Here is a 24,761-nt window from a genome sequence, read left to right on the forward strand (position 1 = left end):
TTATGCTCAAAACACACCCATAACTTATTAAGAGAATGAAAAAAGTGGTTTTGACTAGGCTCTTAAAGGGCCATGAAACCCCCTCGTTTCAGCAGGGTGTTTTCACACCTCTACTTTGGAAAAAGTCAGAAAAGTGGGCGTGTCCAGCTCTTTTTAGGGGGGAGTGTCGGAGGAAGAAAAGAGGCTTGGTGTGGGAGTGTCTATTTGTGCGCGCTGAATTTCAGAGTTAAAACACACAACCACAGCGGACAATGTGACTGTGTTTACATGGACATCTGTTGTCGAATTATTTGCCAAATTATTAAATGGTGGACTTTAACTGCAGTTTGGCTCTTTCATTCAGGGAATTCATTCATGTCCCTCCCGACAAATGAGATATTTGATTCGAGGATCTGCTCTAAGCGTGTATTTTTCATGCAATGTTTGATACCGCACGGCGAATGAGAGAAAAAAAAACTCCGCATTTCCCGGAAACTTAGATGCACACGGCAGGTAGCGTCAAAAAGCCGCGTGTGTTATTCCGGTCACAAAATCCAACACGAGGTTATAGTTTGGTTGTAACTGTTAGTGCTAACTTGTTTACACTGGTGCAATAGTTTGTTTGATATGAATAAAATACGAACTGAATAAACAAAGAGCACTGGTCGCTCACTTACCAAATCTGTAGAGACAGGACAATCCACAGCAACTAGAGCCGCGTCTTTATTTAGAGGAGACTACAAGCGAATCCAGATCTCAGCGTTTGCAGATGAGAACAGCTCTCAGGTAAACAATGTTCCTCCTTAGACACGTAAGTTATTGTTGTCGAGCGTTGCGCACACTGTTAATCCACGCGTGAGTCTGCGCTCTCACAGAGAGAAAATGAAAACAAAACTTAACGGCAGCAAACAATAAAAGCAACACTTCACGCTTGTTTTGCCAACACAACGTGGCGTCTCTGCCGTCTACACTCTGACAGCAATGAATATTAATGAAGTTGCACAATAGAGCGCGCTGATTGGTTTGAACCAAGCCTTACTCATGCATTAATGCAACACACTGTAAGACGTAATAAGACTCACTCTGGCACAGACACCCAGTCTGCACGCTGGAATACAACGCTATTATGTCATGACCGTGACGCAGCTTCAAAAATTAGTTTCAAACCGGAAGTACGAATTTGCTTGAAATAACGCAAAAACAACCAATTTACACTTTTTAATGAAATATAGGTGTCCTAATAGTGTTTTTAGCAGTGTGGGACACATATACGACTGTCAACAGCTCAAAAAATGTGTTTTGGTGTTTCGTGACCCTTTAATGCTTTTGCGCCATGTGCTTTAGACTTTGCGCCTAGATCGTTAAAATAGTCCAAAGGTTTAAAACCACATAAGTGAAAGTTAATGATAATATGTGAAGAACTGACTTTAAGTCAGTATGAAATGGACATTGCTTCTTAAACAAACAAACAAATAAAAAAAATGTATGGAAATTGATTGGATGGATGTAGTTTGTTATTGGTTGATCTCATGTTATTGATTGATCGCAAGATACAGCTCCAGTAAAGGCATTATAAGAGAAGAAATGTTGTTGCTAGAAGGGGCCAAGCACTACAGAGATGAATGAGGAATTAAGAATAGCAATGAGAATTTAACCAACTGCAACAGTGAGGAAATAAAAACATTTTGAGATAATTTAGACAAACAAATAACACATAACGAGTAGTCATTAACGGTAACTAGGCATTGTGACCAAAGTGATTTTAATTTAGTGTGAACACTGCCTAACAAAAGTCTTGTAGTCGATCCCAGTTGTAAGAGCAACAAATAATCACTTGACTTCTAGTTGATCATTTGGAAAAGTGGCAGAAGGTAGATTTTTTTCAGATGAATCATCACAAATACTGCAGAAGACCTATTGGAGCCTGCGTGGACCCAAGATTCTCATAGAAATGACTTAGTCAAGTTTGTTGAAGGAAAAATTATGGTTTGGGGTTACATTCATCAGCCTCCACATTGAAGTTCCTGAAAGCAAACAAGGTCAAGGTGCCCAAGGATTGGCCTGCCCTGTCACCAGATGTGAACATTATTGAGTGTGTCTGGGGTAAGATGAATGATGAGGCATTGAAGATGAATGCAAATAACCTTGTTGAACTTTGAGAGTCCTGCAAGAACACTTTCTTTGCCATTTCAGATGACCTTACTGTCCTAATTAAATAATTAACAATCAAGGCATGATCATATTCTATTTTTGTAAAATAAGAGTAATCTAGAGGCCTTTGCCTTTCATTTAAGCCACTTCTGATACTAAATGATCAACTAGAAGTCAAGTTATTATTTATGTTGCTCCTAAAACTTGGGTAGGCAACAAGATTTTAGTCAGGTTGTGTATGTAACTTCTGTGAAGTAATTTTGACTCCTCAAAGAGCAAATTCTCGTTAGGGAGACAATAATGAAAGTAATGAATGATTACAAATAAAATTTGGTGTCAGCATTTGTCAAAGTACAGTAGAGATACAGCCTCGGATGCATTTTGTCATCATGCCATCAGATTCATTGATGTGGTAAATGAAATCAATTTCATCTATCAACACAAAATCCATATCGCTAGCGGGGTGTGAAGAGCAAAGAATTTGGTGAAAATCAGAACAGAGGAAGAGTTTTTCAAAATAGTGTGCAGGAAGTTCAGCGGATTATTGGTATTGATGTTCTCAGGATGATCCAAGGAATTGATTAAGTCTCATGACCAGAGTGTGAATTACAGCTGGTGATTTGACCCCCGTATTAAAGGGCATCAAAACAAGATATGGGTCTGGCCTTTAAATGGTGGAAAATACTTCACACTGATCTGTGGCTTAAATAATAATAATAAAAAATAGTAAGGTATTTTTAAAAGAGTAGGCTAATATAAATTTGACGGTTAATATAATTAATGGTTCACATCATCGGTAAAACACAATTGGGCCCAATAGGGATGTGGGAAAGTGTAAAGTTGGCAGTCTGAAACCAGCAGAACCAGACTACAGAAATACTCTTTTTCGGGTAAAATTGGTGCTTGTGTTTATACTGTAAAGATAAAAGTGAAAGACTTCCAGTCATAAGCTCATATTAGGACAGTAAGTGGGATGTTTCATGATCATCCATTTATAATGATGTACTAAAACCTGTTATGCGAAATTCACAGTTCGTATCAAAAATCAGTTGTCTTTGAAAATCAAATGTCTGTTTAAATAGCGCATACGTTATTACTGGTCATAATCTGCGCATTATTTAAAAAAAAAAACACTGAAAACTTACAACATGTTTGATAAATAATATATTTGGGTTGCTTTTTTCACCGATTTGGCTCGCCCCAGTTTGCATTTCCACTGTAGTTTTGTGGCACATAAATTAGGTGGTATTATCACAATAGTTGCACCACCCTTACTGCTGCACTTTCTAAAAACCTTAATTTCAGATTGACCAGTTCAGCTCTCTCTGGATCTGCTCCTTAACTAAAAAAAAAAAAATCTACATCTTCTACTGCTCAAAATGCTGCCATTTAAGTTGTCTTTTTTCTTGTTATGTGAACCAACCATACAATAGATGTTTGACAAATCCAGTAACATCGGTAGTGACTCTGGTAATGACGATTTACTAGGACCAATTGGTGATCAGCAACGTATATACAGTTGTCAAGTCAGAATTATTCACCCCCCTTTGATTTTTTTTTTTTTACTTTTTAAAATTTTTCTTAAATGATGTTTAACAGAACAAAGACATTTTCACAGTATGTCTGATAATATTTTTTTTCTCCTGGAGAAAGTCATTTGTTTTATTTTAGCAAGAATAAAAGCAGTTTTGAATTTTTTTAAACACCATTTTAGGGTCAAAATTATTAGCCACTTTAAGCAAGTTTTTCCGATAGTCAAACCATATAGAAAAAACCATCGTCATACAATAACTTGCCTAATAACCTTAACCTGCCTAGTTACCTTAATTAACCAAGTTAAGCCTTTAATTGTCACTTTAAGCTGTCTTGAAAAATATCTAGTCAAATATTATGTAAAGATCAATTAAATCAGTTATTAGAAAAGAGTTATTAAAACTATTATGTTTGGAAATGTGTTCAAAATATATTATATTTTTTTAACACATATAATAATAATTCAGGGGGGCTAATAATTCTGACTTCAACTCTACGACACATTTTGGCAATGATATGACTGCCTTGGAATCTCACCTGGGGGGGTACTAAAAAAAGTAATGGGTATATAGAACGTAGTGGAAAAGCCCCCAAAAGTGAGCTGCACTGAACCGAACCATGGCGTACCATGCAGTGGAAAAGCTCTTAAAGTTTTGTCTGAATAAAGCATTGAGTTATAACCTCATGTCCATTGTAGAATGATCTTCATCAAATTTGTGTTATTAAAAAAAAAAAAAACGTTAGTACCGCTTATTTTTTGTTGGCATGTTTATTTGGTGCTTAACTCCTAATAATGATGTGCAATTATAAATGATCATAAATACTAAAATATTCCAGAAATCATAAAGATTGTTAAATTGTCGTAGTGATTTTAAAATCAGGCCATTTATTTCCAAGTTAGCCTTCTCTGCATGAAAAATGTATATTTTGTCCATAGAAATAGAACAGAACTCCCAGGGCATTTGAAGAAATCCAGCCCCACCAAAGAGCAGCATCGGGCAGCAAGCTGCCAGTCATCCACACAGCTGGGTCAAACCAGATCAAACCTGCTTTATTTGCGGGGAAGACCTCTACCAATACCAATGAGCTTATATGTGTCAAAAATAGGCACTCATAGCTCTGATTCATTTTGGACTTATTTTGTGATTTCAGGTGGAGCTTTATCCGTCAGTGTTTACTGTTTTTTAATTGACTTGTTACACATCACAACACATTTATTACAGGATTACAAACCACTCCAACAGCCATTCTAATATTTGTCAGAAGTAGAATTGAATGTATTGAGAGAAACAATTAGAAAAAAAACTGTAAAACCATTTAACGTTAACGTAACATAAGGTACAAGATTTTTCCCAGTCAGTAGTTTCCACTGCATTTTATAATCTTATTGCTTCGGTTTTCAAACACAAGAGTTAAACAAAGCCATAACAATGTTGACAAAGTCTTATCTATAAAGAATATTAAAACAGATGTACACATCCATTGTGCTCATTTCTGTCTTCCATAGCTTTAACCCCACTCAATCGATCCTACTCATCACAATACTCAAGTCATTCAGGTCAGGAAAATAGTTTAAACAAAGAACGTCAGAAAACAATCATCGACAAAACATTATATATAAGGTCAGTTAAGTATTAGAAGCCAAATGTGAAAACCGCATTATTCCACAAATAGCTCAGAAAATCTTTCAAAAGTGGCCACTTCTTAAAACACTTTCTAAACTACATGCTTACAATGTTTGGTGTTTTACATTTGGTTCCTATTATTTAAGGCTTAATCTTTGATGTGAGATAATCTGGCTTGACTCTGAAATGATAGATCATGCAATAGATAAAAAACAAAAACAGAACCTGAGTCAGTTCGTCTGAAATTTTGTTACATTTCCATAAATGCACAGCGCGTGATTCTGTCAATGCAGGCTCATTCTGAAAACGTAGTCCCGTGGACGTTTCTGGAGACCGCGAATTATGTAGCCGGAGGTACGTACGTACTGCATTTCATTTTTTAAGCGAACGCTATGTGGTGGTATGACGCCGTTCTTACCGGCTGACCGCTTACCTCCATGTGGAGGGCTTTCCCGCCCAACCAGTTAGCTCGTTGTGTAGGTCGGCGGACTTGAGTCGCAGAGAGGAGTTGACCACGACGACCGGGTTCGAGTCTGGGGAAGAGCGATTCCAGAAATCAGGTAAGACAAAAACTGAATTTAAAAAATAAAATAAACAAGTGAACAACAGGGTGAGAATGTGGTAAAATCCGAAAATGTGGTAACAATCAGACTAAGGGCTTTTCTTTTTCTGGACAGCTTTTGTAAACTGTCAGTTGGGTTTAGGGAAAGGAAGTGGGTGGGCGGTCAATCGGTAAAATTGGTTGGTCGCCCAGTCAATCATTTAAGTAATTCAGTTGGTCGACAGCGGCCTCTGGTGGGTTTACGCGGGAACAGCTCGGGTGTGATCGGCACTTGCCAGAGACATTTGAGATACGAAAAAGCGCACACAGTGGCATTTGCGAAAACAAAAACGGCAAAAATACGTAACTCCCGTGATGTATTCCATGGTCTCCAGAAACGTCCCCGGGACAATGTTTTCAGAATGAGTCTGGGTTGGATTCTTTAGCTCTGAAAACCACAGTAACTAATCTCTCGCTGTTTAATTTGATCCGCAAATAAACAACCCACAGCTTAAACAAAGACAAATGGCTAACTCAGGTTATAGCCGTTGGCTTTTTCAGATTAGTTACCTTGGATTATCAGTGACATTGCATTCAGATAATTGTATTGATATTCTATTTTAAGATATACGTTATATAGGCAAGCCCTCAAAACAAGTTTGGCTAATAGGCTAATGAAGATATATGGAACTGTTGTTATATAGTGTATAGTATTAGTATGGTAGCTATTATCCATAAGTAGTGTGTTGAAAATGAATTCTGCTTTCATGCTGTTTGTGGTAAAAACATGCCAGATTGTGCAGAGGATTAGCAATAATCTAATATTTGAATCCATATATAAATTGCTATAAGTATAGATTGTCCCGTTTACTCAATTGCAGTTTCAGAGGAGGGCAGAAGTCATTTTAAACTCAAGCCTGTGAACCTCTCAGAGTTCATTTTTCTTAGTTTGGGAGGCAGATGACCATCCATTCGTCCTCCGATTCCGACTCCTCCCACCCCGACCCCGCCAGCCAACCTCTGCAGTTTTGGCGGCAGATCTGTCACTGATTGGCTGATAGTTTCAGCTCCACCTATTAAGCCCAGCTTGGGAGCCAGTCTGTCCTCTGTGGGGCTCAGCATGGAACTGATTGGCTGAAGCCTCTCTTCTGCCACGCCCGGAGCTGAGCTGATTCGCTGGAGTTTGACGGGCAGGTCGCCCAGGTTGTAGGTGATTTCCGAGCTCATGCGCAGAAGCTTACGGGGCATTCCATCCCGAATGGGGACCTCCCGTCCTGTGAGCTTCTGAAGTTTGGCAGGCAGTTTGTTGGTTGGCATTGGGGTTGCAATATTGATGGAGCCAGTTTCTGCATCGCTTTGAAGCTCCAGACCTTCCAGTGTGCCACTGCCCTCTGTAACCCCACCTGCGCTGTGGCACAGAGAGGGGGCTGTCAGGGGGGACGACAGCAGCAGACTCTCCTCCTGTTCTTTAACACTGTGCGGTGGTGTGGGAACCTCAAAAGTGCCATGAAACTGCGAATAGTCAACCTTGAAGAATCCCTCCTCCAGAGAAATGACAGGATAGAACCGGTGACCCCACAGAACCTCGTCCTCTGTGTAGGAAGTACGAGCCTGGCATGTCATACCTGGGATAATTACAAGAAACAGATTCATTTAGTGAATAGAATGCTCAAGCAAGGACTCTAGAATACACAAGACATGTCACCCGTATAGTTTTGAATGGGGAAAAGTGTAATGCTCAATATGGTGAATGAAGCCCCATCTACCAGTACAGGAGCCAATCATCGATCGATATAGACTCATGTTTCCCATGGGGGAAAAACTCTGACTAGACCTGTGCTTTTATGAAAGTTTGGTGGTCAAGCGAATACTTGCTTCACAGACATAAGAAATGTATCAACATAAAGCTTCAAATCTGTGCTTTCAAATGAACCAAATGCACGTTAAAACAAAAGTTTTGGGGTTTTGTAATCTGTATGAAATGAACATGAGATTCAGTCGGTCCTTTCTGGAGGAGATTCACTATCAAGACCAGGTGGATTATTTCAAAAGACCAGTGCGATCAGACGAAGCATGATCCAGAGGATGACGTGCAGAACGGCTATAAATTAAGTTAATGTCGTGATCTTGTATTTCTCTCGTATTTTTGGTCTTTCTATGAAAGGTGGCAATAAACATTAAAGAGCCAATCCTCCCTATATGCAACCCATACCGCTGAACCATCAGAGGCTGCCCCTTGCTCTTAAAATGTGAGTCTGTTTTGTGCTTTCGCATTATTTAGGCATGAAAACACTTTAAAATGAATATAAAAACAGCGAGATTCTCTTTCCTTTTCATTACAGGTGCCGTCACCCCTCCCATGCAATCCTCAAAACAGTCATATAGTGGTGCGTGACTGTCAGACGTTTCTTCTTTTGTAAATAATAATATTACTGACCATTTAACTGCTTATTAACAATGAAACGGCTTCAGAAGAACAGATTTAGTAATATGAGGATTTTTTTTGGGTGGGGGGAATATCCCTTATTTTGGTGGGCATATCCCCCATTTTCACATCCCAATGTTGACAGATATGGCTTGGGCACCCTGAAAAATTGCTAATTTTGTTTGATTTAAATGTTTAGAAATGATACTTATGAGACAGTTGTTGCTTGATTGTATTGGTGATTTCAGATATGTAATGTAATCATAAGCATGCCAAACAGTTTTGGGGAATTTGATGTTTTCCCATTCAAACAGAATGCCTGAGCGTACTGCCCGAGAGGTGTTTCAAAGATGACCACCAAGTGAAATGACTTGCCTTGAAGGGACTTTGACTCAGGTCACCTTTATTAATATAGAAATATAGAAATAGTCAAAATTATTCACCCTCCTGTGAATTTCTTGTTTCTTTTTTAAATATTTCCCAAATTAAGTTTAACAGAGCAGAATTTTTTTTTTTTTACATTATTTCTGAAAATATTTGTTTCCCTCTGGAGAAAGTCTTATTTATTTTATTTTGGCTAAAATAAAAGCAGTTTTACTTTTCTACAAATAATTCAAGAGGGGTTAATAATTCTGACTTTAAATGGATAATTGACAAATAGGCAATGTTTTGTAAAATACCATTTTTGAAGAAAAAAAAAGTCATATTTATGTCGTTTGAAGATGTAAAGGGAAACTATTAATTCTTTTACTAAATGAAATGTACTTTCACCAGCATGAACCATGTAGGGATGAAAAGGGATGTTAAGGGAACAGGGGGATGAAGGGAAGTTTATGCTAGGGGAGTGGAAGTAAGAGAATAAGGAATGAGTAGGTAGGTTGACTGGGCGTCCTATGATGATGCCCAGAGACTCAGAGTGGGGGTACTGCCTCTGTAATATTTTGGTAGACCGATTAGGACTGGCCCCCATTATCAATTGTTGGACAATTATTTTCAAATAGAGCTATTTATTATTAACATCAAAACTTAATTTAATAGTGCTTTAAAAAAAGTGGAATGCATAAATACGGAGACCAAAAATGAACAGCGAGCTTCAGTCACTTGAATGGGATCCTTTAACTAATTACATTTTTCTGTGGATATGTTAAAACGAGCATAAACTTAGTGTCACGCAGAAGACATGGTTTTCAGTGGCATTTTCTTATGTTTTTAGAAATGTTTGTGTGAAAAAAGATCGCCATTTACTTCATTTCACTTAATATTAATGACTTTCTTTTTAATTTATAAGAGCTGTAATTTACTGAACTATGCCTGAGACGGTCACACAATAGGACAGTTTTGATGACAGTGCGAATTACATTGCGTTGTCACATCAACAACCCATATACAATAAAAAAACAATACAATTATCTGTGTTTACTTATAAAATGCAGATTTTAAATCAACTTAAAGGTAATAAAGAGGAAAAAAAAAACAATCAAATATGGACATTAAAAAATTAAACCAATTCAAATTCTGCATTAAGCTCAAACCTCAAATTCAGTGTTGTTTCAGTTCAAAAACTATCAATTAGAAAACAAATTCAATTCAGCAATAAACTAATCTACAAATGACAAGTGTCTACTTAGCTGAAATCACTTCAATGTGGATTACATTAGTATGATGTTGCAAAATTAATGAATTATGGAACAAATCTAATTCATTTCTCCCATCTCAATTCGATTCAGATCTCATCCAATAATGTTTGTGCAGTCAGATTGACAATGTTACGCAATATTATGTGTCTTTTAAGCACCAACTACATGCAAAACAGCTTATTAATATGAATGTGCATCAAGCATTGTGCGACAACAAATATGTTTCAAAGGAGTGTACTGCGCAACAATGCTTGGGTGACTAAAACTAATAGATGCATTACTGACACACACACACACACACACACACACAAGCGCATTTACTGTTGAGCAACACCCACGGGAACGTCTGTTCACGGTCCATTTGGTTGCATGAAAACAAGAGGTTTATCTGTGGGAAATTCATTAGATCTGTGTATCACCCACACCAGCGAACATCCCTCCTTAATTAAAGCGTGCAAAGCCTTCACTATAAAGAGCTCATTTTTATGAACCCCCTAACAAGCGAACGGATTTGCAACACGCCGTTCTACATCAGTCAATAGCAACGAATCTGAGATAAGACAATTGTCGACTGAAAAACAACACCGTGCTTGACGTGGAGTACACTTGATCACACAAGAGCGATGCGCTTTTCTTTGGATTACAAAAGCTAAAAATGCCCCTTTAAAACCAGCATCCACATCATCTCTATGCAGAACACTCCTAAAAGTAAAGCTTCCATAAAAAAGCAGCAACTTTGCAGAAAAACCTTAAACCTTTCAGTTTTTTCCCTAAACAGTGGAAAAACAGTGGAAAACAGTAAACCAACAGTGATTTCCCCCTTAAATGCCTGTTCACACTGCAGCAACAGATTAAAGAAAATTGGGGTATGTGATAGCATGTTAAATAATGAGACATTCAATATGTGATGCAGTATTTAATAAAATTATATAACCAACATATGCTTCATGGCGGTTCATTTCGCTGTGGCGACCCCTGATTAATAAAGGGACTACGCCGAAAAGAAAATGAATAAATGAGTATGCTTTATATAATTTCATTACAACCTCTGAAATTAACAGCCATGTCCTGGCATGTAATTTGGCTTTTTTAGTAGGGATGCACAAATATCCATTGACGATGTTTCTGACCCTAGACCCCAAACCAGTTATTTAAAGGGTGCGTAATACAGGGGCTTTGGAGGGATCAAGCGTTAATAAGTGGGTCAATCACCCCTGAAGACCCTGGATATCAAAGGATATCAAAACAAGTCCTTTAATAGTGAGAAATAGCTTTCTCTGCTCTTTCATCTGTATCTTAAATATTATTAATAAAAAAATGTGTATAAACATACGCTCACCGGCCACTTTATTAGGTACACCTGAACAACTGTTCGTTAACACAAATTTCTAACCAGCCAGTCACATGGCAGCAGCTCAATGCATTTAGGCATGCAAACATGGTCAAGCATCAGAATGGGGAAGAAAAAGGATTTAAGGGACTTTGAATGTGGCATGATTGTTGGTGCCAGACGGGCTGGTCTGAGTATTTCAGAAACTGCTGACCTACTGGGATTTTCACGCACAACCATCAGAGAATGGTCCAAAAAAGAGAAAATATCTAGTGAGTGACAGTTCTGTGGGCGCAAATGCCTTGTTGATGTGAAAGGTAAGACTAGAAACTGATAGAAAGGGAACAGTAACTCAGCTCCACAATGGTGGTAAATGAGGAGACGTGCCTACAAAAGCGCTATATAAAATTAAGGAATTATTATTTATATTATTATCACCAGTCATGTGTCCTCGCATTTCCAGCTCCACACAAAGATCCCCACAAATTTAACCATACTTCTCTAGGTTTCGGGAAAGGATTAGCTTTTTCGAGTACCTGCTGTCTGCTTTGCGAGTGCATTTCAAGCACGTTTTCACCATTTTTATGTTAATCGCCAATGTCATTCTACTACAACGCCTGTTGGACAACATGGCGAACAGCGACAGGGGCAGAAAATATCTGCGTTATGATTGACCAGATCGCCTGTCAATCAGACTGCCATGAAGAGTCAATGGAAGTACTAAAATCTTTAGTACTTCAGTAGTAAATCTTGTGTTTAACCAATGTGTTGTATTGTAATGTAATTTTAAGAATGCCTTTCACTTTCATATAATTCATTTACCTCTGTGGATCTCAGAGGCTACCGTGTTCCAACATTCTTCAACTGAGGAAAGAAACTCATAAAGGTTTAAAACCCCTTTAGAGTAAGTGAACTCAGGCTTTTCCACTTTTGCTATCAAATAGAACTGTTTAGAACAACATTTGTTGTGTTAGCGCAATATGTGCATTGAAAGACCTCAGTGACAGACAAATATCCGCATTGATCTTGTGGTCCAGCATGAACACCCGCCGGTGACCTACTCTTCAGCTTCTCCAAAATGGACATCCTGTGTTTCAGGGCCGGAGTGGGACTCCTTTTCAGCCCTGGAGTTTGAAGCATTAGACCGGCCCACCTCAGTTCACGACTGACTAAATTAAAATAAGGTCATTTCCAATTCAGTTTCTAATTACACTATCACGTCTTTTTCAAGAAAACAGCTGCTTTAGAACTTTAAGGGCTCTATTTTGACGGTCCATGCGCAAAACGCAAAACGCAGGGCGCAAATGCTTTTAGGGCGTGTCAGGACGCCTTTTTGCTAATTTAAGGACGGGAAATCTGCCTTGCGCTTCGGCGCATGTTCTAAAAGGGTTGAGTTTATTTTCTTAATGAGTTATAGGTGTGTTTTGAGAATAAACCAATTAGAGTATCATCTCCAATTCCCTTTAAGAGTCAGCTGCGTCGCACCAAGAGCGCATTCGCTATTTACAGGACGCAAAGTAAGTCTAAGTGGAAAAAATGAGCATTTCACAAGCAAACAGTTAACAGTTAACAGTTTTTTTAACAGAAAACTGTTAAACAGAGCATCTACTGCGTGAGAATGAGAGGTAATGGATCACTTTCACTTTCGCTCTGGATTTTACGCACAGACATCAATTAGTCTATAAATAAATAATTTTGTTTGTTAAGCGCAAATATTCGTTTCAAAACTATTTCTAAATTCAGTTCTAATTTCCAGCAAACGAATAAATGAATAATAATAACAAAATGTGCTCAAAAACCTGAATTATATCCTAAAACACATGCTGTGCCCCATATGGTCTAAAACCTGACAGGTGGGCAAATCTAAGCTTGTTTTTAATAAAACAAATATAAATATGGATATAATAAATAATACTGCTAATAATAATAACATTATACAAAAGCAAATTGTTATAAATGAACTGAAAAAGCCTCCCGAGATGAAGAAGTCATAAAAGCAGTGGTTTTTCATATTTATGTAGGCTAGAAAATAATATGTTTTGTAATATTTTAATCGTTTATATTTATATTCTATATCAATTCTTATTATATCCTATATATATCCTTAATATTTAAATTTTTTTCATATGTAAAGATATTTGCCTATTGCTCTCTTGTGCGTATTAAGCAGTGCATAAGCGAGGCGCAACTCTGCGCCGGAGTTTAGACCGGGTTAGTTTTGGTCTAATGAAAAATCTATTATAGTTTCTCAAAATAGCAACGCGCCAGCGGTCCTCCTCAGAACGCCTTCTTTTTTAGACCAGAACGCCTATGGGCGCACAAATAAGCGATAATGCATTTGCTATTTAAACAGCGTAGCTCAACGCCTCAAAATGACTCTTGCGCCAAGCTGAAACTACCAAAAGACTACTGCGCCACGCCTTGCGCCACACTGCACCGGGTGTATGATAGGGCCCCAAATGTTCAACAACCTTACAGTTTTATATGTCTTAATAATAAAAATGAAAAAAAAAAAAAAAGATTTACTCAGGATCGAACAAGGATCGGCGACGTGTTAACGCAACGTGCTGATCATTGGACCACAATGGCGCTGTAACTCTTGACGTTTGTCAATCGGTAAAGTTTCGTTCCTCCCCATTGTCGCCACTGGCTTGCTTCGTTTGGGACTTGTGGAGCTGTGCATCAATGGATTTGCTGTTCAGCGTTTGGACTTACAGCAGGGAAATTTAAACCACACTGGACTGACACTGTTTCAATTCACGAGAACTTCTGTGTTAAGCGGCTTTGCCACGATCTACATCGTAAAAGCGCTATAGAAATAAAGATGAATTGAATTTGACTATGGTGAGGTAGATGAGTTGCCTGTGTGAATATACCAAACTATGTCAAGGGAGGGAGGAGAGTTATTGATTATTTGGTGCTTGATACATTTTAGAGTGTTGTCTTTGAGCAAGTAAAATAAAAACATATGAAGTAAAATTCAGGATACGGTGCATTGTCAATGCGTTGTGATGCATCATGGTATTGAATAGAACTGAATCAATGACATGATAACAGTAATCAAGACCAGTGTAGCTTCACACTGCTATTTTGTACTATAATGAACTTTTTGTACAGCGCAAAGGTTGGGTGGATGTTATAAATTCTTCATGGAAACTTCGATACCTAAAAAGCCTTTACAATCCTTTGTCTACCTCTGCGCCTCAGTGCAGCGAGGGCCAGAGGACAGGAGATCTGCGGTGTTTGCAGGAGAGATACAGCGAGGACTTTGTTCCGCTCTGGGATTTGAGCAGCTGGATGAAGGTGTTCAGAAAGCGCTGGGACTGCCATACGCTTCTCCCGACAGAAGGAAGCAGGGCGGTCTAAAACGAGACGGTTGCCGAGTGCACATTACAACCTCAGGCCTAAATATAAAAACCCAGCAAGACAAAACATACAATATACATTTACGAAAGTCTAGATCATTCTCTCTTTATTCTCTCTCTCACGTCGCCACCTACGAGTATTGCACACCTACACACTCTCACACGCACAAACACTGGCACGGTTATCCTGCCTTACTACAGTCAAAAACCCTGGCTTTCTGAGCTGACAAATCCCGAGCTTAGCAGTATAACATAATATTATTCATCTTATGAAATATTTAACAGGCTTTCTGCTGTTTGCTGGATGAGAGGGGAAGGTGAGGTCTCTGCCGGAGCTCTGCCTCTCCCCCGATTTGGGCTTACATAATCATTCCATATTCTTCCATTACGACAAATTTCATTTCAGCATTTGGGGAGGGACGTTTCGCGAACATTAGCTTCCACCAGAACAGAAAAAAAAAAAATAGTACCGCCACACTCCAGCATCTGACAGTTATGAGAACAATTTATATTTCCAAGAGGGATAATCTGTTTCTATGGTGACCGTCATCAAGTGTTCGGTTGCATTGCCACCGAGGTGCACTGCCTGACCTGTTTCTGTCATCTCTGTCTTTCCTTCATTTTTTCTCCCCGCATTCCCTCCTGTCCGTTTTAGTGGCTCTCGCTAACACACCTATAGCACTAACCATCATTATCATCACGACTGCCTCTCTGTCCCTATCTCACACTCTCCCTTTCTCTCTGTGGTGCGAGATAACAGTAAACTCTACTATCTGGCTGCTCTGAACGGTAATTGACCATGCAGCTGGGCCCAATTCTCTCCTGTAACGCGCTGACACACAGTGTGTGGTCCTGGGGGGATGAAGCAGTGCCTCCCTTTTGATTTGCTGCGGCCTCTTGGGGATGCTTGCGCCGAGCTGCCCTGTTTACTCGCATTGCTGAAAGGCATAAGATAGAAAACCCAAACTCCCAAACCACAGACCAGGCACTAAAAATAACAAAAGTCAACAAGTAAGCGGCTTCTTCCTGCTAGAAATGGTTAATTATATATGGTGTTCAGTTTATAAACAGTGTCACTAAATTCATAGCAGTGTTAAATTAGCATCGTTAAGATTCATTTATTTTCCTTCTACTTAAGCCTCGGTCAGATCACATGAATTTGTCACGATTTTTCTTGAAGTAGGGTGTAAACGACATAGGATTTGTAAACGACAAATGAGCATCGTGATACAAGATTAAATTGTTTCTTCTTGTGTAACGTGGCATACTTCATGACAACTGATACTATGTCTGCGACGCCTCAAGACAACATCGCAGAAAGTCTTTTTTCTCATTCTTCACGACGGGTTCTGTCATGTGGGTGACACTGTGCAATAAGAGCACGCAATTTCTCAGTTATATGCGCGGGTGCTGCAGTTAATGCACCGATCAGGTAATCAAAAAATAGTTGGCATATTTACTTGTGGGTGGGTTACGGGTGGATAAGATCAATCATTGGTTATGCAAACTTTAACTACCTTTTTCAAAATATTAAGGTGTTTTAAGCAGTTTTATTCGACAGACTGGCACAAATATGCAGACATCTCCATTCTTACAACGAGTTTCTGAGTTCTCTCAGCCTTCTAACAGAGTTTGTTCTTCCAAGGTAACCTGGGAATATGTTCAGTGCTGCGGATACTTTGCAAAAGCATTGTCATCAATAGTGAGAACAGTTTAATATAGGCTTCTCGGAAACTGTGAATATTTCACTTTAATGTTATTTAGGCTAGATTATTATTTTATTTAACAAACCAACACAATCTCACGGCTCTGAGGAATATAATGATTTAGTGAATGCTAAACTGTGATTGTTGTATCATAAACCTCAGTTATATATTTACCATTTTTTTAAAAATGTTATTACTTTAATTTAATGTTATTACTATAATTAGATTATGTCTTGAGCATCTGTTTTTTTTTCTTGCTGCTGCTGCTGATGTGCTTTCATTTCCATCTTACTCACGGCAAGTTCAGGCACAGGATTGTTTAATAAGTAACCAATGGCAGGACAAAAATACATTTTGATTTCAAAGAAAATATCTTAATATTAAAAAGGAATAAGTTTGATCCTATCCATGTCGCAAGGAATGCCATTAAATAATGTAGTTATTAGTTGTCATCATGCATCAGTGTTTATTGAGATTGAAATAATAATAAAAAAGTGAAATTAAGATAAGAAATATGTTATAGCAACACTTGTGACTGCTTTGGGAAATAATTTGGGTTTTTACTTCAGTTATAGTTACTTTAATATATCTGGAAATGAATTAGTATGAGTTTCTGTTATCATTTTAGTCACAGTTAAAAAAAGTTTGATGTGTAATTTGGGATAGTACACACAAAAATTACTTGTTTCGAACCAGTTTGAGGTTTTTGTTGAACACAAAAAAAAAAAAATGCTGGAAACCTCACTGTGGAAATTTACATATTTAAAAAAAGTCATGTCGTATGTTTTTATGTTACTAAAGGCCATATACAGCATTGGTTTAATAAGTTAAATTGTTCTCTGACATCTACATAGTAGGTTTATGGTAGGGATGCATCAATACCAATGCCAGTATGGGATATCGGGTCGATACTCATACTCGTATCGTACATGAAATGCTGATACCACGGATCGGTACCACTCAATAGTAATCCACTATGTGGATGGGTTTTGTTGTCCTACCTGACTTCAATGTCTTAATATATTAATTAATGTTTTATATATTAATAGCTTAGTCCTTATAAACAATTAACGAATCTATAGTCTACTGAAGAACAAACAAAATACGCAATATGATCTTTGCATAATGATCACAGCAAAAACAAGCTAGTGCTCATTTTTATCATCATTTAAATGTCCATGCTTAATCAGTAATCGATCAGGTCTATCGATTTACAGGGTTATCAACAATGTTTGCATATTTTTGGCTTGGAATAGCCTTTCGTGCCTCTTGCTACAGGCAAAAAATAAAACCACCTTATATAACTGCACTTTCATTGAATCGGTACTCTGTATCAGCGAGTACACAAACTAAAATACTCATACTTGTATCTGTTTGTAAAAAGTAATATCGGTTTATTCCTAGTTTATAACTTTGGTAACTTCAAAAAATCTCCGGAAACGGTTTCATAAGCTTATTTATTACTCCATAAAATACCCTTAGAATCAGACGGTCCATAATTGACTATGTACTGTGTGGATTGTGTTGTGAATATTAATGACCTCCGCTCTGATGTGCCTCTCATACAGACAGACACACAGTATGATGTACGCTGAACATGGACAAATATAAACCCATCAGAGTTATGTTAACCTATTTTGCTCACCAGGGGCCTTATGTACGAAGACTTGCGTGGAAATCTTACTAAAACATTGCGTACGCACAAAGCTGTAAATGTGCGTACGCAGAAAAAAATTCAGATGTATGAAACACTGCGTACGCCGAATCTCACGCACATTCTTTTGTACATCTGAATGAACGTGAAACTGAACGCAACATGCACGAGCACAAAACCCCTCCCTGCCTCCTCCCCCGTATGAATATGCTAATGACTCTACTTTGGCAAAACCCAACGAAAAAGCAAAGGCAAAAGCAAGCAAAAAGAGAAACTTTGAACAGAATGTGAATTGGAGGTGCTGCTTTCGGAGGTAGACCGGAGAAAAGCGATGTTATTTGCGAGTTTGTTCTCCGGAATTAACAACAAAAGAAAAAAATAGAGTGGGAGAGTTTAGCTGATGCGGTTAACACAGTTGGGTCTGAACATCGCACTGAGTGAATTAAAAAAGAAATAGTGTGGTTTATAGATGTAAAATGTTGCAGTACCCATAACAGCCTCAGTGGCGCAGCTCGTAAGACGCATATTAACATGTTCTGACACGGTCGAGCATAAACTCGGTTCGAATCCAGCATGTGATAAAGTCATTCTTCTTTTTTCCCCCGCTACATATCAGATTTTGCCCACTATTTATCACGAGAAAGACAAGTAGGAATCATTAATAAGTTTGTGCATCATATTTTATTTGCACATTTATTGAATGGAAATGTTTCTGATTCACGCATGCAAATTCATCTTCAGATAGTGTCTTTATAGCAATGTGCGTGCAGTAGATAGCTCAGATTACATTGGGAAAACAGGCGACCGCTGCAAATTGTGCTTTAATGTTTAGCTGGTCAAATGTATGGTATGGAAACTAGAGATGCGCGGATGGGCTATTATTTCATCCGCAACCGCATCACAAAACTCATCATCCGTCCGCCATCCATCCGCACTAAAATTTTTGACCAATTTTTAAAACCGCACCCGCCCGCCATCTGCTGACTAAGCTCTTTATTTGAATGGCTTATTCCTTTTTATTATTTAATGAATGTTTCTTTATTGATTATTAGTGAATAGAGAATGACTTAAATGGCATGCAGTTAATCCAAACGTGCAAGTCAAATCCATCATTTATTGACGCTTTGAAGTGACGCTAAACAATACGAGGACGTGTCTTTTCACTTGATTCGATTCCTCGGTCCTTAAGTTTTTTCCTTGCGTCCTTCCCTCGCATCATATAGGGGCGGAAAGACGAGGAAAGAAAGCAAGGAAAGGAAACGAGGATGCACAAATAAGAAATGTGAAGCACCCTATGAAGCTCTCAGAATATCAGCAGTGAACTCCGTCTCCAATCGGCGCACAGGGACAAAAATAAATAGCCTAAATTTAACGCACTGTACCGTACAATTTTTTTTTTATTATTGTAGCCTAATAGAAAACGCATTTTGACACATCATTTTAACATGCTATAGCCTACTACTAAATGCCTGTTTCACTTATTTTTTTAGCAAATAGATAGAATAATAAGTCATTTAAATTATAGCCTATAATGTTTACATTTGTAGTTGTCCATAGCAACCCAAAAAACTTACCTGCTTGCCTTGCACATTAATGGGCACAGTTTTTCGACTTTTATTTATTTATTTATTTATTTATTTTTTGCTGTGGATGTTATTGAGCTTGTAGAAATCGGAAACAACACAGTTCTGCGACACAGATGAACCTTTATTGATATCTCTATCAGACAATATCTATTTTATATCCCAAAAGAAACAAGAGGCAGTAAAAAATATTAACATAAATATCTTAATGTAGGCATAGGCTATAGTCGCATGCTTTGGCAAACAGTTGAAAAAAAGTAATAAAAACTTCATATCGTAGCTAAGCCTTGTAGGCTCAATCACACCCACAATTAGAAATTAAATTAGAAAAATAAAGATGCCATCCCTCTTTGAGCGAAAATAAAGTCTGACCAGGCTAAATTGCCTGGATGTCTATGCCCCAATAACCCATGGACTAGGATCATCCCCTCAAACTTGAAGCATAATGAAATACTACGCCATAACAGTTGCGACAAAGAAATTCTGGCAAAATAGCTTAAAGCCTCGGAACGTAAAAGCGAGGCTAAATGTCTAGAATAGGCAAAAACAATATGAACGTAAAATTATCAGCTGCTGCTGACCGAACTCAAAAGTTTATATTGAACATATGTGTAGAACATAGGCTAATTGGTGTAATGTGCCTGACCTTAGGTCTAGTTTGAATTTTTTTGGCACTAGCAGGAATAAAATAGCATATACAGTGTCAGGATTCAGACGAGAGCGCCTGGCCTCTAATGCGCCCTGCTGCACTGAAGGAGCGCTCGCTCGCAGCACTTGTTGCTGGATTGCATAGAATTCTCTTGGCAAGGTGCTGTAGACTTGGGACAGCCTTGTTTCTCCCAAAAGGAAGTAGATTTTCCTCTGCTGATCCGTCTATACGAAAGTTTGTAGAGAAATACTGTACTTCATCCAGAATTAGTGTATCCGATTCCTCCTCCCATTCTGTGAAGTCAGTCTAGGCTTTTTCGTTGGTGCGCCAGCTATGTGTACAAAAACAGTACAACCGCCCGCCACCCGCCCGAATTTAATTAAAATATTATTTTTCGTCACGTCATCCGCCCGATCCGCGGTTTATCCGCGGATTCCGCGGCTGTAACCGCCATCCGCGCATCTCTAATGGAAACCTTATATACCTGCTAGATGAACCCGTCTCATACAGCTGCCATTGTAAGGCTCAGACACTTTGTAAAGAGGAATTTAACACAACTACCTCTAGGAGTCGCCAATGGAAATAAAACAGACACGCACAAAAAAAATGTGCGTACGCCAGCCATAAAGCTGGCGCGGAGCTGCGCACATTCCCACGTTCAGTTCATTGTTAGTAAATCCAAACGTGAGTGATTCTGAGCGTGAAACCTGGCGTACGCAAAGTTTTTGTGCGTTCGCAGCGTTGATACATGAGGCCCCAGATCTGTTGTGCATGAAGGCTAAATAATAAATAAACCTGACAAAAGAGACAGATAGAGATGTATCACACTGTATTTTGAAGCTATAATGTCAAAGAAAACACAGCCAGGAATTAATATTAACCTCTGCATGAACAGATAACAGTTGAGCAGTAAACTAATTTTAACTTGCTGGCGATTTCAGTGTAATTGATGCAAGTTACAATGACTTGTAAAGTTAAATTGTTTCAACTTAATATTTAGTGAGCAACACTTAAATCTTTTTACAGTGCTATAACCACTGAATTCCATAGTATTGGTTTTTCCTACGGAAGTCAGGGGTTGCAGGTTTTCAGCGTTACTTCAATATCTTCTTTTTGTTCAACATAGTAAAGAACATCAAATGTTTGGAACTACTTGAGATGCAGTAAAAAGTGAGTACATTTTCGTTTTTGGTTGAACTATCTTTTTTAATTCTTCAAATGTTTTATTTATTCATTTTTTTTTTTTACATATGATACACTTTATGTCAGTTAATGTTTGTTTTATTTCAAGAAGATCAAATTTTTTATATTTATTTATTTTATGTTTTTAGTCAGCTGTACACTGCCTGACAAAAGTCTTGTCGTCGATTCCAGTTGTACAAGCAACAAATAATAACTTGACTTCTAGTTGACCATTTGGAAAAGTGGCAGAAGGTAGATTTTTTAGATGAATCATCTGTTGAACGATATCCCGGTGACGCAGTGGCGCAGTAGGTAGTGCTGTCGCCTCACAGCAAGACGGTCACTGGGTTGCTGGTTCGAGCCTCGGCTCAGTTGGCGTTTCTGTGCGGAGTTTGCATCTTCTTCATGCGTTCGCGTGGGTTTCCTCCCGGTGCTCCGGTTTCCCCCACAGTTCAAAGACATGCGGTACAGTTGAATTGGGTAGGCTAAAATTGTACGTAGTGTATGAGTATGTATGTGTGTGGATGTTTTCTAGAGATGGGTTGCAGCTGGAAGGGCATCCGCTGCGTAAAAAAAACGAGCTGGATAAGTTGGCGGTTCATTCCACTGTGGCGACCCCGGATTAATAAAGGGACCAAGCCGAAAAGGAAATGAATGAATGAATGAATGAACTGCATCCCAATCATCACAAATACTGCAGAAGTCCTATTGGAACCTGCATGGACCCAAGATTCATACAGAAATCAGTCAAGTTTGGTGAAAAATCATGGTTTGGGGTTAAATTCAGTATGGGGGCGAGAGATCTGCAGAGCGGATGGCAACATCGACAACCTGAGGTATCAAGACATTTGTGCTGCCCATTACATTACAAACCACAGGAGATGGCAAATTCTTCGGCAGGATAGTGCTCCTTCTTACACCTCAGCCTCCACATCAAAGTACCTAAATGCAAAGGATTGGCCAGCCCAGTCACCAGATATGAACATTTTTGAGCATGTCTGTGGTAAAATAAAGGAGGAGGCATTAAAGATGAATCCAAAGAATCTTGATGAACTCTAGGAGTCCTACAAGAACGCTTTCTTTGCCATTCCAGGTGACTTTTTTAGTAAGTTATTTGAGTCATTGCAGAGATGGATGGATGCAGTCCTCCAAGCTCATGGGAGTACACCATGACTTTATATTCTTAGCTGTACATTATTTCTGTTAAGTGACAAGATTTTGTCTAAGCAAAGTCAGACTTTACTGTCCTAATTAAATAATCTCAAATCAAGACATGATCATATTTAATTTTGGTACAATAAGCGTAATCTAGAGGTCTTTGCCTTTCATATAAGTCACCTCCTGATACCAAGTGGTCAACTAGAAGTTATTATTTGTTGTTCCTAAATCTTGGATAGGCGACAAGACTGTCAGGTAGTGTACAATCCTGGTCTGGTCATGCAGGCTGGTTAAACCTTAATGTACAAATAACATGGACAAATACCTGAAAACATCAGCCTTATCAGGGATCTGACAAAATGTAAAACGAAATCTGCCACAGATGCCACATCCATTCAATAAATGATACACTTGAACAGGCACACATTTCAGATGTTTTATCTGATTATAGAGTGATTAAATGCTTAAATTGTTATGTCACACCGAGGCTTCCAGAGAAGTGTACAAATTGTGCTTAATCAAAATGGTTTGACACCTTTGAGACAGGCAAATCTGAGACACGCTCTTTTGTCAAAACAAGTCAAAATAATCAAGAATCTCATTACAGTTTTTTTTTGCATAGTTTGTTGGGAAGCCAGTTTGACAAAACGCCATGAAGTTTGAAATTGAAAATCTGAGAAAGAACACTTTCATTTGCATATGAGTGAGTGGAAGCTCTCCACACGGCACAAAAAAAGAAAAGAAAACTCTAGTTTTTCATTAAAATACCTAATATCCTTCGAAACAAGATACATCTACCTGAGAAGATTTTTTTATGTAAGATATTAAAATCTCAGGGAATTTATTTTGAATATTTGGTATTTAAATAACCTTTAAGTGATATTTTAGTTTAAAAAGTCAACATAACTTTTTTCTAATCATTGACATTTAAGAGAACATTTGAGTTTTTTTTTTTTTTTTGTAATAATGGCTCAATACTCAAGAAACAAGGGAAATCAGAGGCAATTGTAACACACACAATTCATCCAAAGAAATAAGATAAAGTGAAAAATGATCTCAAATGTCTGCTTTGTACCATTTTGTTCAAGTTTGGATGAAGACGGTTCATAACTCATCGGGGCCAGACAGAATATGTAGACATTTTTGCTGTTTCTGTACAGATTTAAGTAGAATGGTTCTGAGAAAATAGTTGAGCAGATGCAACTTTTTTCTAGTATCTTTGATAGAAAAGGCAGCTTTGAAATGGGTCTAAAATGTACTAGTTCTTTGTGATCAAGCTGTGTTTTTTAAATAATAGGCTTAATGACAGCTAGTTTAAAAGTTTTAGGAACAAATCCTAAAAGTAGGGATGACAAAGTTAAGAACAGGTTCAGAAACTTCTGAAAACAATTGTTTTAATATTTTGGTCCGAATAGGATCTAGTGTAGACAATGTTGATTTAGATGAATTTATCAGTTTAGACAGTTCTTCCTCACCTACTGCTGGTCTACAGTGCTCTAACTGGGATGATGCTGTAGAGGCATATTGATGGTGCTTATTTTATCTCTGATATCATTAAGCTTGAATGTGAAAAAAACTCAATGTTGAGAAATGCATGTTGATGCTTTATTTTAGTTAGATTGGCTAACAGGACCCTATGATTTATTGTGTTTATTTTCTTTTATTAAAGTTAAAAAAATAAGCAGATCTGACTTTAAAGCTTTTCTAAAGGTAAGCATACTTTCTTTCCAGGCCAGATGAAAAACCTCTAGTTTTGATTTCTTTCGTATACATTCTATTTTTTCGGGCTGCTTTCTTTAAGGCACGTGTGTGCTCATTTTGCCATGGTGCAGATTTCTTTCCCTAATCTTTATTAAGTGTAACAGAGCAACTACGTCTGATGTGCTAGAAAGGACCACTTGTTAGAACCACTTGTTCATCAAGAAATAATACTTAAATGCAAGTTTTATTGTATATAAATCATCTAAACATTTATATATTCTCTAATATGGTTAATACAATTAATACAAAAATGGAATACATTTACATTTAGTCATTTAGCAGACGCTTTTATCCAAAGCGACTTACAAATGAGGACAAGGAAGCAACTTACACAACTATAAGAGCAACAACGAATAAGTGCTATAGGCAAGTTCCAGGTCTGTAAAGTCTAAGAAGGAAAGTATTATTAAGTATATATATATATATATATATATATATATATATATATATATATATATATATATATATATATATATATATAT

The 24,761-nt window shown here is 37.9% G+C and overlaps 2 protein-coding genes and 1 long non-coding RNA gene across 4 annotated transcripts in view; 1 reads left to right on the forward strand and 2 right to left on the reverse strand.

The window, feature by feature from the left end:
- The window catches only part of stk24b (serine/threonine kinase 24b (STE20 homolog, yeast)), an 835,587-nt gene that overhangs the window by 789,239 nt on the left and 21,587 nt on the right, over positions 1-24,761 (forward strand). The window lies entirely within an intron of this gene.
- The window catches only part of kcnj3b (potassium inwardly rectifying channel subfamily J member 3b), a 33,236-nt gene continuing 13,168 nt past the window's right edge, over positions 4,694-24,761 (reverse strand). Inside the window, exons 3-4 of one of the 2 annotated variants that reach the window (XM_087256795.1) lie at positions 6,701-7,454; positions 4,694-5,614 (exon numbers count right to left, since the gene is read on the reverse strand). In XM_087256795.1, coding sequence (XP_087112921.1) covers positions 6,730-7,454 — 725 coding nt within the window. In that variant the 3' untranslated portion in view covers positions 4,694-5,614; positions 6,701-6,729. Of the gene's footprint in view, positions 7,455-24,761 lie in introns of both variants that reach the window. The other variant, XM_087256794.1, reaches the window with a different exon arrangement.
- On the reverse strand, positions 8,726-16,381 carry LOC147843401 (uncharacterized). The gene is made up of 3 exons (XR_015493358.1): positions 13,805-16,381; positions 10,700-12,345; positions 8,726-10,661 (listed from the first exon to the last, which is right to left on the reverse strand). It is a non-coding gene; the product is annotated as an uncharacterized LOC147843401 (long non-coding RNA).

The sequence above is a fragment of the Danio rerio genome, chromosome 6 (assembly GCF_052040795.2).
Source record: "Danio rerio strain M-AB ecotype USA chromosome 6, GRCz13ab, whole genome shotgun sequence".
Taxonomy (NCBI): Eukaryota; Metazoa; Chordata; class Actinopteri; order Cypriniformes; family Danionidae; genus Danio; species Danio rerio.